At 40.1% G+C, this 14,729-nt stretch overlaps 1 protein-coding gene across 1 annotated transcript in view; it reads left to right on the forward strand.

Moving 5' to 3' along the window:
* Positions 1-14,038, forward strand: part of KIT (KIT proto-oncogene, receptor tyrosine kinase) — a 55,977-nt gene extending 41,939 nt beyond the window's left edge. The window contains exons 14-21 of the mRNA XM_057366817.1: positions 629-779; positions 2,511-2,599; positions 2,950-3,077; positions 5,859-5,981; positions 9,519-9,630; positions 9,723-9,822; positions 10,451-10,556; positions 11,651-14,038. Of these exons, the coding sequence (XP_057222800.1) occupies positions 629-779; positions 2,511-2,599; positions 2,950-3,077; positions 5,859-5,981; positions 9,519-9,630; positions 9,723-9,822; positions 10,451-10,556; positions 11,651-11,776 (935 nt within the window). The 3' untranslated portion in view covers positions 11,777-14,038. The remainder of the gene's footprint in view (positions 1-628; positions 780-2,510; positions 2,600-2,949; positions 3,078-5,858; positions 5,982-9,518; positions 9,631-9,722; positions 9,823-10,450; positions 10,557-11,650) is intronic.
* The last annotated feature ends 691 nt before the right edge of the window (positions 14,039-14,729 follow it).

The following is a 14,729-nucleotide window of genomic DNA, read 5'->3' on the forward strand; positions in this document are numbered from 1 at the left end:
TCATGYGCTCAAAAGACATGCATTTGATCTATAAACATCCATGCTGAAGATGACTTGATTCCCTTTTCTGATTTCATTTTAATATTCTAAGACCTTGTGCAATGTAGTTTTCTGTCRTAGCAGGCTGTTCTGTTTGAATGATTTTTCCTATTATACTGCAGAATATAACATTCTACATCATTTCCAAAACATTACTAAAGGAGTGTGAAGCTCTACTGTAAACAGAAGTGAATCAAAAGGATTAATGTTTGAAGCTTGAATTACTCTTAATGTTTGGAACAAATAACTTCCTTCAGGAAGTGAGCAAAATCAAACAGATGTGTCTGGCCAAAAACATTATCACATGTAGAAAGAGAAAAAGACTTATTTGTTTTATTTTTGTACAATGCAGTGCTATTGAGGGGCAGAAAATTAATGGGGACACAGCTTTAGCTGGACCATAGTTGCTCATCTGTGAAAGGGAAGATGCTGGGTTACTTCTCTATAACTTTTCAAGTCTAGACAGTGCTAGGCAGTGTAATTTTTTAATAGTCCCGCCTGTGTACTTCACTGAATGGTAGCTTTATGTAAGGTTTTCTGCTTTAAAAACAATACTCAACAGCTTTCTAAACTTTACATGTATCTGCAGGTCCCACTCTGGTCATTACAGAATATTGCTGTTATGGTGATCTTTTAAATTTTCTGAGACGTAAACGAGATTCATTTATTTGTCCAAAACACGAAGAACATGCAGATGCAGCCATTTATGAGAACCTTTTGCATCAGTCAGAGCCTGCGGCGTAAGTATGACCTGCTGAAATGTGTTTTTAGAAGATTGGGAAGGAGCAGATATCAAAGTTTATTAGGGAGAAGAGGTGTGGAGAAATATTTCATGCAGCAGGCTTTGAAGATTCTGTGCTGCACAAGAAAACAGTTTAATTAAGAGGCTGTTTGTTCAGGGGGTGGTTTATTCTTACAGTGTCATTATATTCAGAGTGGATTGTATGCCGTCTCTGTTTTACTTCTGTATCAAATTTTCTGCAGTTATTTCATGCACCTCCTTGGCTCCAATCTTCGTACACATTTGTGTTTATTGTTATCGTTTCACTTTGGTAATGCTTATTTAGCAGCTTGGATGACAATTTTCCCAGTGTGGGGGTGTTAATATCCTGAGTTCTCCCAAGTTCCTGCCTTCAGAAATTACTCTTTTCAAAAACAAACCAGTGTCTTACAGTGTCAGAGGCGGGGCTGCCACAGACAGATCACTACATTTCGTGGTGAAACACCCTGTGTCATGACTATGAGATTGCTCTTGTGCTTAATTCATCTGTATATTTTTAACTGCTGTTTTATGTACCATCCAAGAGTTCTTTCCGAGAGCGTTTCCGAGCAGATTTCTTTCCATTTGCAAAGAGAGACAACTTACCAAACCTAGGGGCTGTTTCAATACCTGMCCATTCTAAATTTTAGTTCCTTTTATTGTCCCAGTGGGCCCATTACTTTGTGTTGGCAGTCATGAAAAGGACCAGGCAGGCCTAAGGAGTTGGAAAAGTTCTTTATCCCAGCAARGCATARTACTGRGGAAGCTGTCTGTGCCATGGCAATAAATGGGTAGCTGGTGATGCCCCGGAGAGGTTGGGACCACCGGGGTGGGGATTTGCTGTTGGAGGTGTGCCTTCTGTTCAGCAAACATATCTTGCTGTTTAGACACAGTTTGTAAATTATTAACAGCAGAGTATTTACCAAATTCTCATGTTAGTATTTACTGCTGCTGAATGTGTCGGATGTGTTTCTGGTGGTAACTAAAGCTAATGTTGATCTCATTGCTCCGTTCCATGTTAGTTCTGTGGCTGCATTTATTGTTCTTAAACTAAGTAGATGTTTCAGACTAAGTATATGAATTTTAATGGCAATGAAGTGAAAAATGCCAAAGTACATCCATCATTTCTAAAGGTGCCTGTCTATTTATAAACCATATAGTATGAAAATCTGTACATTTGAATTATATATAGCAATAAGAAAATTTAAACTTAAAAGAACGTAGCAGATGGCTGTCCCAAGCCTCAGCTGATTTTTTGAAATACATATGAATCCCCTATGGAACTTGGGAATTTCTGAATTTAACATTTTTTACAATTTGTCTTCTGCATTTCAATTGCCATTTGAGCTGCTGAAATATTCTGGTAGAAGTTGGCCTAAGCAGAAAAAGGAAGCACTAGCAGATCCTGTGAAACATCTGGATGATAATTTATAGAGAGTGAAGTCTATATAAACAGTCTTCATGTGAAAGGTTTTGTTTGCTCACCTGAGCCAAACTCCAAACTTTGAGGTGTACCATTAACTGTGCCAACAAACCCCTCTTTCTCTACAGACATTTCCTTATTTTTTTTCACACACTCATCAATTTCCAGTCAACTGATAATTTGTAAAGCAATTGTTCAGAAGGTTGTCCTGACGATGGCTTTTTGTTTGGATGACTTTTGAGACGTTTTTCACTAAACTATGTTTCTTTTGTTCTGCCTCCTCTACAGTGATGTTGCCAATGAGTACATGGACATGAAACCAGGAGTATCATATGCAGTCCCACCAAAGGCTGACAAAAAACGACCTGTGAAGTCTGGTAAGTTCAGTGACAAGGAATTCTGCTTGCTGGTGGGAGTGCAGGAAACATGGCTTCGTGGATTTGTTCAGTTTTATCATATTTGTCTTTCATGAATGGGGACACTTAAAACTCAATAATTGGTGTGAGAAGGCTCGAAAATTACAGTGTGCTAAGTTACAGTGTCTTGTATTTATTCACACTTAAKTATCAGGATTATTTTTTGCTTTTTGGTGATTATCTGTTTATGTGATTCTGGTACTTTATGTGAGACTGGTACTTACTCAAATCACTGTTTTGTTTAATGTCAAAACAACTCTGTTTCTACATAACTGCTCAATTTAAAAGCTGTTGTTGTTTATATTGTGTAGGATCCTACACTGATCAGGATGTTGGCCTTTCTATGCCGGAAGATGATGAACTTGCTTTAGATGTAGAAGATCTTCTAAGCTTTTCTTATCAGGTGGCAAAGGGCATGAGCTTCCTTGCCTCCAAAAATGTAAGTTAAGAATTTTTCAGAGATTGACAGTGTTTTAATRTGATCCATGTGTTTAAATGCTGAATATTTCTGTGTTCTTGTCACAAAGCACTGCAAACTGATAAGCTCCCTSTGAAGGGAGCTTTACCTACTGTTGGGAGTTGTATACTGTGCTTATTGGCCAAAAGTGATGTTTTACATCCCATAAAAGAGAAGTCGGTRTAAAACAGTGCTATTGTATATCCACTGTTCAGGCTAGTAGAAGCAATGCAAGAGGTATTTATTTGCATGAATTTTAAACAACGCTGCACTTGCAACTTCTGTCATGTAGAGTACTGCCTTAAACAGGGGAGATACTACATTGTGTGCTTTTTTTGTAAGCATGGCTTAATTCACAGGAGATGTCTTGATTTTTAAATTTCTGGAAAGATAAAACCAGCTGAGAGACCCACAAAGTATCTTCRTTGGCTGCACTGAGCATAACAGACATTCCCCTGGGTTTCATAGGAGAGGTATTGCATAACAGAAGGGCACTTATAAAGAATAGAAGTCTTAAGTGCAGCATAATTGGTATCTTCCTATGGTTGTTCTTACATTTTATTGCAATAATGCCATTTAACATGTAAACATTATAACTAATGTCGCTACTACAGGTGCACCTTAAATAAAGTGCAAAACCAWATGTAGGCAATTTAAGGGAAGGAAGGCAATCCTGGAGTCCCTTGTTACTATTGGGAAATGTGTCTCAAGCTCTGCTCCAAAGAAAGTACACATTAAAACTTGCTTTTGCACTTGTTTTTTTCTCCCACTGTTCCTTCTTCCAAACAAAACCATAAACTTCCCTYTAGTTTATTTTTCATCTATCAACACATTCAAAACAGGCCTGACATGCAAACATATCGTATTASAGATGATACACAGATTCACCTCACTCCTGCATCCTTCACTATTGTGGACATCCAGTGCTTAGCACACAAGTTCTCTATTCCTTCTGTTTTCCTAGAGAGTAGTCCCTGGATCCTGTGTGTATTATTCCTGGTGACCTTTTCTGTATGTGCAGACCTTTTCTCCTGTGCAGGAGTCGGGATAGGAGCTTGTTCTGGGAGGGTGACTGCCTTAAGCACATAGTCTTTCCATTTTTACAGACACTGTGGCATTGAATAGCAAAGGCAGTAAAGAMTGTAAAATCACCTCACCTTGAGGATGGGAAGTAAAGTGCAGTATTGCTTTGGCAGTGCTGATTTAACGTCTATATCACAGAATGAAACTGCAGTGCACTAATGTGTTACTGTGCTTGGTGCTCTTCAGTTGTTGTGTACTTACACTCCATTAGCTCTAGCAGTCAAATTAGTAAATGCGGAGAACTGTGGGCTGATGGGTGAGGTGCCTCAGATGGCCTCACATCCTCGAGGCAGGAGGGTCCATGTAGACCAGCAGCACAGAGTGCCCAGCTGCTCTTCTGCACCTTGGTTGTATGTCAGGGCTGTGCAGGAGTCGGGATAGGAGCTTGTTCTGGGAGGGTGACTGCCTTAAGCACACAGTGCCTTCATCACAAGACAGAGCTTCCTTCTTTGGACAAAGACTCTATTCATATTCAATGCAAACTGCACTGATTCTGGAGGAACAAGGCAGAGTCATACTGACTCTTGGCCATTTCTTCACCTTACTGCTTCAGTGCTGTATGTCAGCTTTACGTATGCAAAGCGCAGAATTTGTTGAACAAAGAGGTGAACCTATAGCCCACCAACACAGTAGCTGTCATTAAAAACAGTTCCTCGTGTAAGCATGCTAAAGGCASAGAGATTAAGTTCCTTGTGAAATCTGTAGTTACTTTCTGAGCTTGATTTTCATAACTTTTGGTATCTTAAGTAATTTTTTGGTAGGAAATTCAAAAAATTTCATATTTCAAGGAAAAAAAGAAAAATTTAACTGTCTATATGTGGCCTGGATGCAAAATACCATCAGTAAAGCGAAAGCTTAATRCTCTCCTTTCCAGATGGAAAAAAAATCATTTTGTTAGAGAATCACCTCCATTCACTGGCAAACACACATGAGTTCTACAGTTTTATACAAAGAAACACAACTGCCAGGAAAGTTCAGGCACCCGTCTGGAGCTGCAGTTACCAACATATACCCAATTCTCAAGTAAAAACTGGAATATAATGTGCAAAGTCACTGAACACGTGACTGTCTATTGAAAGATACTGGCATGTGAGAATTTCCAATATTTTAAAATACTTAAGTCTGCTTAAGCTCTCCTAGGTACTTAATAATTCAGCTTTTCCAGAGGAGGATTTCTGTAATGGGATTCAGTTTCTACATTTGTGTGCTTTGAAGTTTCCATAATTTCCCCTATTTTCAGATTTTCAGCACTTTTCTATCAACCACAATGGTTATTTAATAGAATTTTGGGATTATTTTGGAAAGAAACCACATTTTCTTTCTATTTTTCCTGCATTAGGAAAAAGCCAGTGATGATTTTGATTAAAAAAATCAGAAAAAAGTACATTAAATTTTAGCTGAAAATGTGAAACACTRCAAAATTCAGTGACTGCAAGTGGKTTTTTTTCCTAAAATAAAGGCATAGACAACCTTATTTATGTGGATTGATGTAATTATTGTAAAGATACTACATCAGAATGTTTAATCATCTAAGCTTATTAGTACATGGCTTCATTGTGATTTACAGCTTGCCTTAAAATGCATAATACAGTAATGTTATATAGCTAAGTAAACATATAACCAAGCAATAGCTTGTTTGGGATATTATCAACTAGTTTTGTTTGTTTGTCTGTTATYTAGTGCATTCATAGGGATTTGGCTGCAAGAAATATTCTTCTAACTCATGGTCGAATTACAAAAATCTGTGACTTTGGCCTGGCAAGAGATATAAGGAATGATTCAAATTATGTGGTCAAAGGAAATGTAAGTATATACGATACTTTATACTCTTGTTTTAAGGTAAGGGAGTTCCTGTTGTCCTGATATGCAAAGTCTTTCTTACTAGATGGAAATCTGGATTTTCCAGTTCTGGTATATACCCATGTTGGCTAGGAGGGGCAATATCTGACATAGATGTGTGTACTGACAAAATCCTTGGTATATACTTGTTATACTGGAAAACATGTCCTCATACCTGAATTTATGCTGTAGTGGAAGATATGTTTTTGCTGCACCAATTTAATGTCCAGTCCTTTTATTATATCAAAATGTACTCAAAAGTTACAGCTCTGTGAGTAATTGCAGGCTTTGTCATGGAAATAATCTGGTAGCCCAGTCCTAAATATAATTGTTTCGAAACTTTTTCCCTGGGCATTGCACTATTTGTCCATTATTGAAATAGTTTATTTTTTAAAAATCTRAATAATTGGGGGTTTGTACCCCATCCTTTTCTGATCACTCAGACAAGGAAAACTGAGTTCTGAAGTGTGATTTACTGATTGGAGCATCAATGGGAGGCAAAACCACCTTGGTTTTCTCAGGTTCCATATAGAGATCCTAACCTTGTATGTGTGACAAATACAGCTTTAGCTTGCAGCTATAGTTCAAACCCTGTAACAGGGTTGGAACAAGACACTTTATTTTGATGAGAAAAGTTTAAAACCTCCCACACAGAATAGTACCAATCTCATGAGTACCTATTAAACCTCTGGAGGGGTACAAAGGCACTTTGAAGTGATGCAATTACCTTGGCAGTACTTGCAGTCCCCGTGCTAGTGCAGTAAAAAGAGCCCTACTACAAAAGAAAATTGAGCTTGTCTGTGGTTAAGCTGGAGAAGTGTGTGTGAAGTATAGGTTTTTTGCATCTCAAACTGATTTATGCTGCCTGGCATAGTGTTTTACGTCTATGTCAGGTTCAGACAGCTGCTGCTCCTTCAGAGTACAAATGCTTTCACTTGCACTGTTTTGCAAGGCAGCCTTTGTGCCCAGGTGAGCCGAGGGCTCCATGCTCTTAATGACCAGAGACTGGTCATTAGTGAGGGACTTGACAACACATGACAAGCTTACCTGTCCTGGCTTTGGCAAACTCTGATGACAGAGAAGAAAAGAGAGGAAAAAAGAGAAAATCCCACACCTGAGCATATCTCACCAAAGGGGTTTGCCACTCAATTAACTTCAGTCAGTCCACAGCACCTCAGGTATCTGACATATCTCTGCTGCTGTGCTGTCACCCAGCAGGCCTTGAAATCTCAGGTTCTTACAACATCCTTAATTTAGTCTGTGCGACAGACAGTTTTATTGGTTTCCTTCAAAACAATATTAGTACCAGCCACTGGTTGCGTAGAAGTGGAGGTTGGGGAGCAATAGGAGCTGAAATAATTCATGAATGACTGCTGTGACAAAATATTGAGTAGCATTTAGTGGAACCAAGCTGCCTTCAGGCTCAGGGTCAGGTCGGGAGCTGCCTGATCAGTAAAGGCTCTGAAACTAGGAAGTTCAGACCAGCAGTTKAGGGGTGAAGTGTGCAATTGAATTTTATTTGCCTAGGTTGGAATGGTTTGGGTTGGAAGGGACCTTCTAAGAACATCTAGTCCAATGCCCCTGCCATGGGCAAGGACATCTTTCACTAGGTCAGCTTGCTTTGTGTGCCGTCCAACCCGACCCTGAACATCTCCAGTGTTGGAGATCTTGCCCAGATGAAGTATCCACCACTTCTCTGGGCTACCTGTTCCAGTGTCTCACATCCTCATTGTAATTTCTTTTTCCTTACTTCTAATCTAAGTCTGTCCCCTTTCAGTTTAAAACCACTGCTYCTTGTTCTGTCATCACAAGCCCCAGTTAAGTCTCTCTCCATCTTTCTTGTAAGTCCCCTTCATATATTGAAAAGCTGCAGTGAGATCTCCRTGGAACCTTCTCTTCTCCAGACTGAACAAACCCGGCTCTCCCAAACTTTCTTCATATGAGATGTGTTCAAGCGCTCTGATCATGGAAAGAAAGAGATCTGGTTTCTTCCAAAGCAGGAGAAATACTTAAAACAGAAGCCTGAGCAACTCCTGCAGTCARATGAAGAAAGGGCAAAGTAGGGAGAGAATGGTGGAATCAAATGCAAAGACTTTCTGTGTCCTTTCTTCTGCTCCAGTTAGCATTCATGAGGGTTGTGTCTATTCCCACACAAACTAAAGAAAAATCACAGATTTGTAGAATGGTTTTGGTTGTAAAAGACCTTTAAGATCATTGACCCCAGCCCATAACCCAGCACTACCAAGTCCACTAAAAGATGCCTTTAAACCCATCTGCATGTCTTTTAAATATGTCCAGGGATAGTGACTCCACCATTTCCCCCAAGCCTGTTCCAAAGCTTGACAACACTTTCGGTTAAGAATTTTTCCTCATATCCAATCCGAATGTCCCCTGGCATAACTCATGGCCATTTTCTGTGGCTCTGTCACTTCTTATGTGGGAGRAGAGACTGATGCCCACCTTCCCACAGCCTCCTTTTGGGCAGCTGCAGAGAGCGCTAAGGTCCACCCCCAGCCTCCTTTTCTTTGGGATAAACAACCCCAGCTCCTTGAGCTGCTCCCTGTAGGGCATTCTGTTCCAGACTCTTCACAACCTTCATTGCCCTTCTTTGGAAACACTCCATCACCTGAATGTCACTATTGTAATGAGGTGCCCAGAACTGCACACAGGATTTGAGGTGCTGAGCACAGGGAGATGATTCCTGGTCCTGCTGGCCACACTGCTGCTGATCCAGGCCAGGAAGCCATTGGCCTTCTTGGCCACCGGGACACACCCAGGCTCATGTTCATCTGTTGTCACCAGCTCCCCAGGTCCTTTTCTGCTGGGCAGCTTTCCAGCCACTCTGCCCCAGCCTGTGGCACTGCGTTGGGTCGTTGTGACACAAGGGCAGGACCCAGCGCTTGGYGTTATTGAGCTTCATACTATTGCCTTGGTTCATCAATCCAGTGTGTCCAGGTACCTCTGCAGAGCCTTCCTGCCCTCCAGCAGATCAACATTTCTGCCCAAAATATATATATTAATATATATTACTTTTATTTGAATACAGTTTTTCTACTGGTAGACTAAGGAGCTAATGCAGTTACATTGTCTGTTGATTAAAGCCTTGAAGCATCTCAATTATGTGAATCTCATCTGCGTGCCTGTGCCAGCCAGTCCACCCAAGTAGGCTTGTTTGCTTGCTTGAGGAACCATGCCATGGTCACTTACATATTTTCCTCTGACTTCCTGATATCTTTGATTAACTAGACAGAAGGAATCAAACAATATTTAGAAAATCAGAGTGCAACAAACTGTGTTAGCTTGATAGACCCACAGAAAGATGGATCCCTAGTGATACAGCACTTGGAGACCCTAAAATGCTAAAAGTTTCTTTTTTTTTTTTAATACTTCTTGATTTTGAAAGTATTTAATGCACATTAAAAAAGAAAAAGTTAATTTAAATGTGTCAGTTTCGTATGTCTTATGTCCATTGTCTTAATTAATTCCCTTTTCCCTGGAAAGGCTCGTCTTCCTGTGAAGTGGATGGCACCAGAAAGTATTTTCAATTGCGTCTACACCTTTGAGAGTGACGTCTGGTCTTACGGGATATTGCTTTGGGAGCTCTTTTCTTTAGGTATGCTCTTTCAAGATCAGTACTTCATATCTCTTTCATTTTGGGTTTACTGTAGATGCAAAAATCATGTTGCTCACCTTCTCTCTCAATAGGAAGCAGCCCCTATCCAGGGATACCTGTGGACTCCAAGTTCTATAAAATGATCAAAGAAGGATACAGGATGTTCAGCCCTGAGTGTGCACCGCCTGAAATGTAAGTTGAGCAGCCAGCACCTCTAATCATCCAAACATCAGTAAAGAAGGAAAGCTTCTGTTCTTGCACTAAGGCTCATTTCACTGCCCCATTGTCATTTTTTAAATTTCTTCTCATGTTTTAAATAATTCCTGTACTCTAAATAGCAGAATACACGCCTGTGTTGTTACAAGCAATGAAACAAGCACACTGATGCCTTGTGCCATCTGATCACTTTGTCATGGCACCTGCTCTCTGTCAATAAATTATTGACAGATCACAGAACATAATTAAACATTTTTACTTCAGATAAAGAAGTCAGTGAGATGTATCACCAGACTGCTGTATCACAGCATCTGCATTTGTGCTGTACTTCATGACAGCTAGAAGACTAGCTACTGGTCTTCTTTATGAGACATTCCTAATTCACTAGTTTGTAAATGGATTGACATTTAATAGGATGTGAAAGAAAACTGTGCCCAGAGCCTCCCATTAGTATTGAATTCTCTGTTGTCACAAACACGGGTGTTAGCAACACTGTTCTCTTTATAAAGTAATTTAAAGAAGATGGGACACTTTTGTTTCAAATAATAATGCAGGAGAGATAAGATTTCTTGATGAGCAGTACTTAATTTTGGTATCTTTACAGGTATGACATAATGAAGAGTTGCTGGGATGCTGATCCTTTACAGAGACCCACATTTAAACAAATCGTACAGATGATAGAGCAGCAGCTTTCAGATAATGCCCCCCGGGTAAGTTATGGATCAAGCAGTTTCAAGCAAGATGTTATACTAGAGCTGTGAGAAGCAATGAGCCCAGGCACTTCATTTCCAGTATTAGTTGCAGCATCAGTCTGGGTTATAGGAATGATGTCTGGGCTACTCACTTCTGCTTAGCTATTCCATTAGGCAGTAGCTATCTAAGCCCATACCCAAAATTTACTGACTGGAGAAGATTCTTTGCATTATTGATGCTTCTCACTCAGAATAGACCTGTCACAACAATTTTGATATTACCAAATACAATGGTACTGCATAAATTCATCTTATCCTAAACTATGAACAGTTCTGTTAATCTGGGAAACTTCAGAAATAAAGTGTAAGTAGCTTTTATTAGGAAAGCTGTTGGATGAAGGGGTGTGGCCTTCACTGCTCTTCTGCATCTTCTCATTTGCTTCTGCTAAYACCATTTAAATAACCTTGGAAGTATGTTGTGACAAACTGTATTTGCTGCACTTTCAACCATTGCCTAGTGAAAGCTTATTCTGAGCAGACAGCTGGATAAAACAGTCCAAAGAAAAACTGGAGGCACAGCACACACAAACTTGGATTTTCTCTCTCCATAACTATGCGTGTTACTAGGGTTTACAAAAGTTTAAAAGTTTTTAAACCTGGTTTAAAAATAAAACTTCCTTTTACCTTCTGGGTGCCTTGTTTGGGCAGAGAGTATGTGGCTTCCTGACAATTTGAGAAAAGAGGAAACTGAAAGCYGCTGGTGTTCGATTGCATCCTGTAGCAATTTTTGGCAGGTGCAGGCATTACTAAAACAAAAGCAGTAATCTGAAGGAATTATTAGTGAGGTTTCTGGGGGAGCTTAGTAATAACCTGAGCTGCTCTTTTTTGAGCTCAGTTAMAATACTGTGTTTTTAGTAACTGAGATTGAACTTCTTGATTCTTTAAAATAGCAGTTAAGCCCAAGACCTTTTGAAACTGTTTTGATTTTCATGGAAGCTCCTGAGCTGGAACCCTTCCACAGCAGTGTTTAGTACACAGTGGGAAAAGGCTAAGAAAGAATCTGTGAAGGGAGCAGTCTGCAGAGTATTGACACCAATCTTTGGTTTCTGCAGGTTTATGCCAACTTCTCAACTCCACCTTCCAGTCAAGGAAATGCTCCAGATCACTCGGTGAGGATTAACTCGGTGGGCAGCAGTGCTTCATCTACTCAGCCTCTCCTGGTACGCGAAGATGTTTGAGTGGCATGTGAAGAAGAGAAGATTAGATATTTAGCTGTTTGTATTGTGCAGGGGCTGAGAGAGAGACGATTTCAATAATTTCTCTTACTTCTACTCACTACTACCACTGTGTAGCTGAAACGTTGTTGTAATACTGTCCTTTCCATGCACTGTTACACATAAACTTAATCTGCTGAGCACGGTTACAGGCATCATTGCAGTGTTAATWGAAGCTGTATATATTTTGCTATATTGTGTGTATTTGCAGTAGAGAGCCAGATGCGAAGGAAAAAAAAACAACCAACAAAAGAAATCCTAAGCCAGGGTGTAGAATTAGATGACTGCAGATGAAACCAAATCTGCAGTGATTCTTTTCTGGATCTGTGCCTGGAATGCATAYAGTCATTTTCTAGTTAATCTTGTTTTTCTGAGTTTAAGAAATAAACAAATGTTAAGTTAATGGTTTTGTAAACCCCTGTCCACATCCAGCCAAGCCTGAGAAGCTTTCCCAGGCAGGTATCATATGTTGGAGGCCACTGAAGGTGCTGTATGTACCAGGAAAAAAGAGGTGAAGGGACCCTTCCCAAGTTGGTCTGCGCAGCTGGAAACCCTCCTGGGAGCTCTGGGGTTTGCACCAGAGAGAAGCGAGGAAGAGCATGGATTTTCATTTTTATTTCCCACCTATGCTGTTACCCTTGCAGACCAGTTGCATGGTTTCTATGGATATATGCACTAYTTCCCACCGGTGCATTCCCTGCCAGGATGAAGCTGCCCATTGCCGGATCCCACTGCACCATGGAGCCCAAACTGCTCCCATGCCCCCCTGCCTTGGGTGCCCAAAGATTTCGTTGTTTGCTTTGCTGATAGTTACATCTAAAAGTGTTCACCAAAGATAGGTGGGCCCTGCCAAGTGGGTCAAAAAAAAAGAAGGAAGGCTGCTTCCAGTAAACTTGTGTTTGGAGAAGAGGCCGTTGAACAAGTTATCTTATCTAAGCGAGAGCAGAGGCAAAAAATGCACTCCTGGGGGCCCTTTCTTTATCTTGTCGTACCCAGGTGAATCTTTCCCGCAGGCAGTCTTGGATAGTACTAACTGGAAAGGGCTATTTTCCCTCACCCTGAATTGTTTCTGTGGTGGTCCAGAGATGATAATGAGGAAGAGGCTAACTGGGAAGTGCCAAATTTATAAATGGCATAAAAGAGAATCCTTTCAGTCTTGTTTGACAGACACGAAGCTTTGGGGTCAGCATTTGTTGAGYCCAGGGTTGTGCTTAGAAGTGTTTTCTAACCCCCTTTCTTCCTGCCAGGAGCACTGCTGGTTCTTTTCTTTCTTTGTTTCTGACCCCTAGAAATAAGGCATTGAGAGAAGCATTTCTCAGAGGMAGAGTACTACTTGAGTACCTATTTATTTACAATGCACTTAAGCACTCTGTAACTTTTACTTTACCAGGATTTTGATTGAGTTTACATGCAATTCAAATGTGTAACTAACTGCCCAAATACAAGGTCATTGTAAATACACACACTGGTAGTTTATTTTTGGGTTACATTGAATACTGCGCTCCTTCTATGACTGTGCATTTGGTTTATTGTTACAGGAATCCGTCTTTCAGAGTTAAAATCAAAAATTAGCCATTTGCACTGAACTTAGGCTGTTGCACCTTTCCAAAGTTAGCCATTTGTTTGGATGCACTCTTAGGCATACTTCTTGTTGAGCATTTTCAGTTTAATGCTATAAAAGCTCTTTTGTAACGTGTTGGCTTTCRGAGCAACTGTAGACAAACTAGTTGTTATAGATGTCTCGGTACTTTACAGACACTTAGCTGAAAGAGGTTTGGGTTTTTTCGTTCTTGAAATTTATATTTTTATAATTTGGGGTGGGTTGAAACTTATTTTGCAACGGCTTGGTGTTTTGAATGGGTTTATGCATTGTTTTTGTAAATATGGAAATGTAGCAATAATGTCCTTTTGACTATTCTCAGTCCTTGAGTCTCAAAAGTATTTTTTTATATATATATATGCAAAAACTATATGTATAAATATGTAAGTGTTTGAAAGTTTATGAAACACTTATTGGTATGTTGCTCAGTTGTAGAATTGCAGTTAAGAAAAGTTCAAATAAATATGTAAATATGTATTCAAATGTTACAGATGTGTATTATGTTAAGATGGAATATTTTCATGTAAGTCTTATTAAATTCTTGGGTTGAAGCAAAATCTCAGTGTCTGGCCACACACAGRTCAAGTTTAGCATTCTGAAACACTTTTGCAAATACATGCCAGAAAATTTTACGTTTTATTTGCTATGTCAGTTCTTTACCTTGTGAATATGTGGGACAAAGACATGAAAATTTGGATGCAGCTTTGTTATGAAGAAAACTGCAGTTAGAAGATMAATCTTGCAGACTGTTGGTGCAGTCTATATGCCATGAATAGTATTTAAAATGAAGGTACCTCGGTGCTGTCAAGGGTATGGTGAGAGGTACCCAAAGGCTGCAGTGATGCTGAATAGTCCCCTTTCCTTAAGGAAATGGATGTGCTCTTGTCCCTTCCTGCAGGCTGCACAAGAGCTCTTGCTGGACTGGCYGAGTGCAGCACTGCAGCGGAGGCAGCAGGAGATCCCTAGGGCTGCTACAGTGAGAGGGGTCATAAAGGGAAAGCTTCTCTTGCTGAGCAGGTCTGGGAGACTAATTTAGTTACTCCAGGTTGAAATCTGTGACCCCTGCTCACACACTTGTTCTTCTGCTGCATGAGAGTTTGTCTGGTTGGTATGTGGTTTAATAGTAGGTATAGAACCTGTAAGTGTAAGTCTCTAGAATGACCCTGCTAAAACCCTTACTAACTCCTGAGACACAGACCTCAACTGTTTTGGCCCTTAAAACACTTCTCTTCTGTAAGCAGACAGCCTTGAAGAGCTCCCTTCCACAAAGGTCTTCACTCTGCTTGTTAAAACTAATTAAGGAAATTATAACCTAAT

The sequence above is a fragment of the Malurus melanocephalus genome, unplaced genomic scaffold (genome assembly GCF_030028575.1).
Source record: "Malurus melanocephalus ecotype Western Australia unplaced genomic scaffold, MMel_1.1 scaffold_71, whole genome shotgun sequence".
NCBI classification, from domain to species: Eukaryota; Metazoa; Chordata; class Aves; order Passeriformes; family Maluridae; genus Malurus; species Malurus melanocephalus.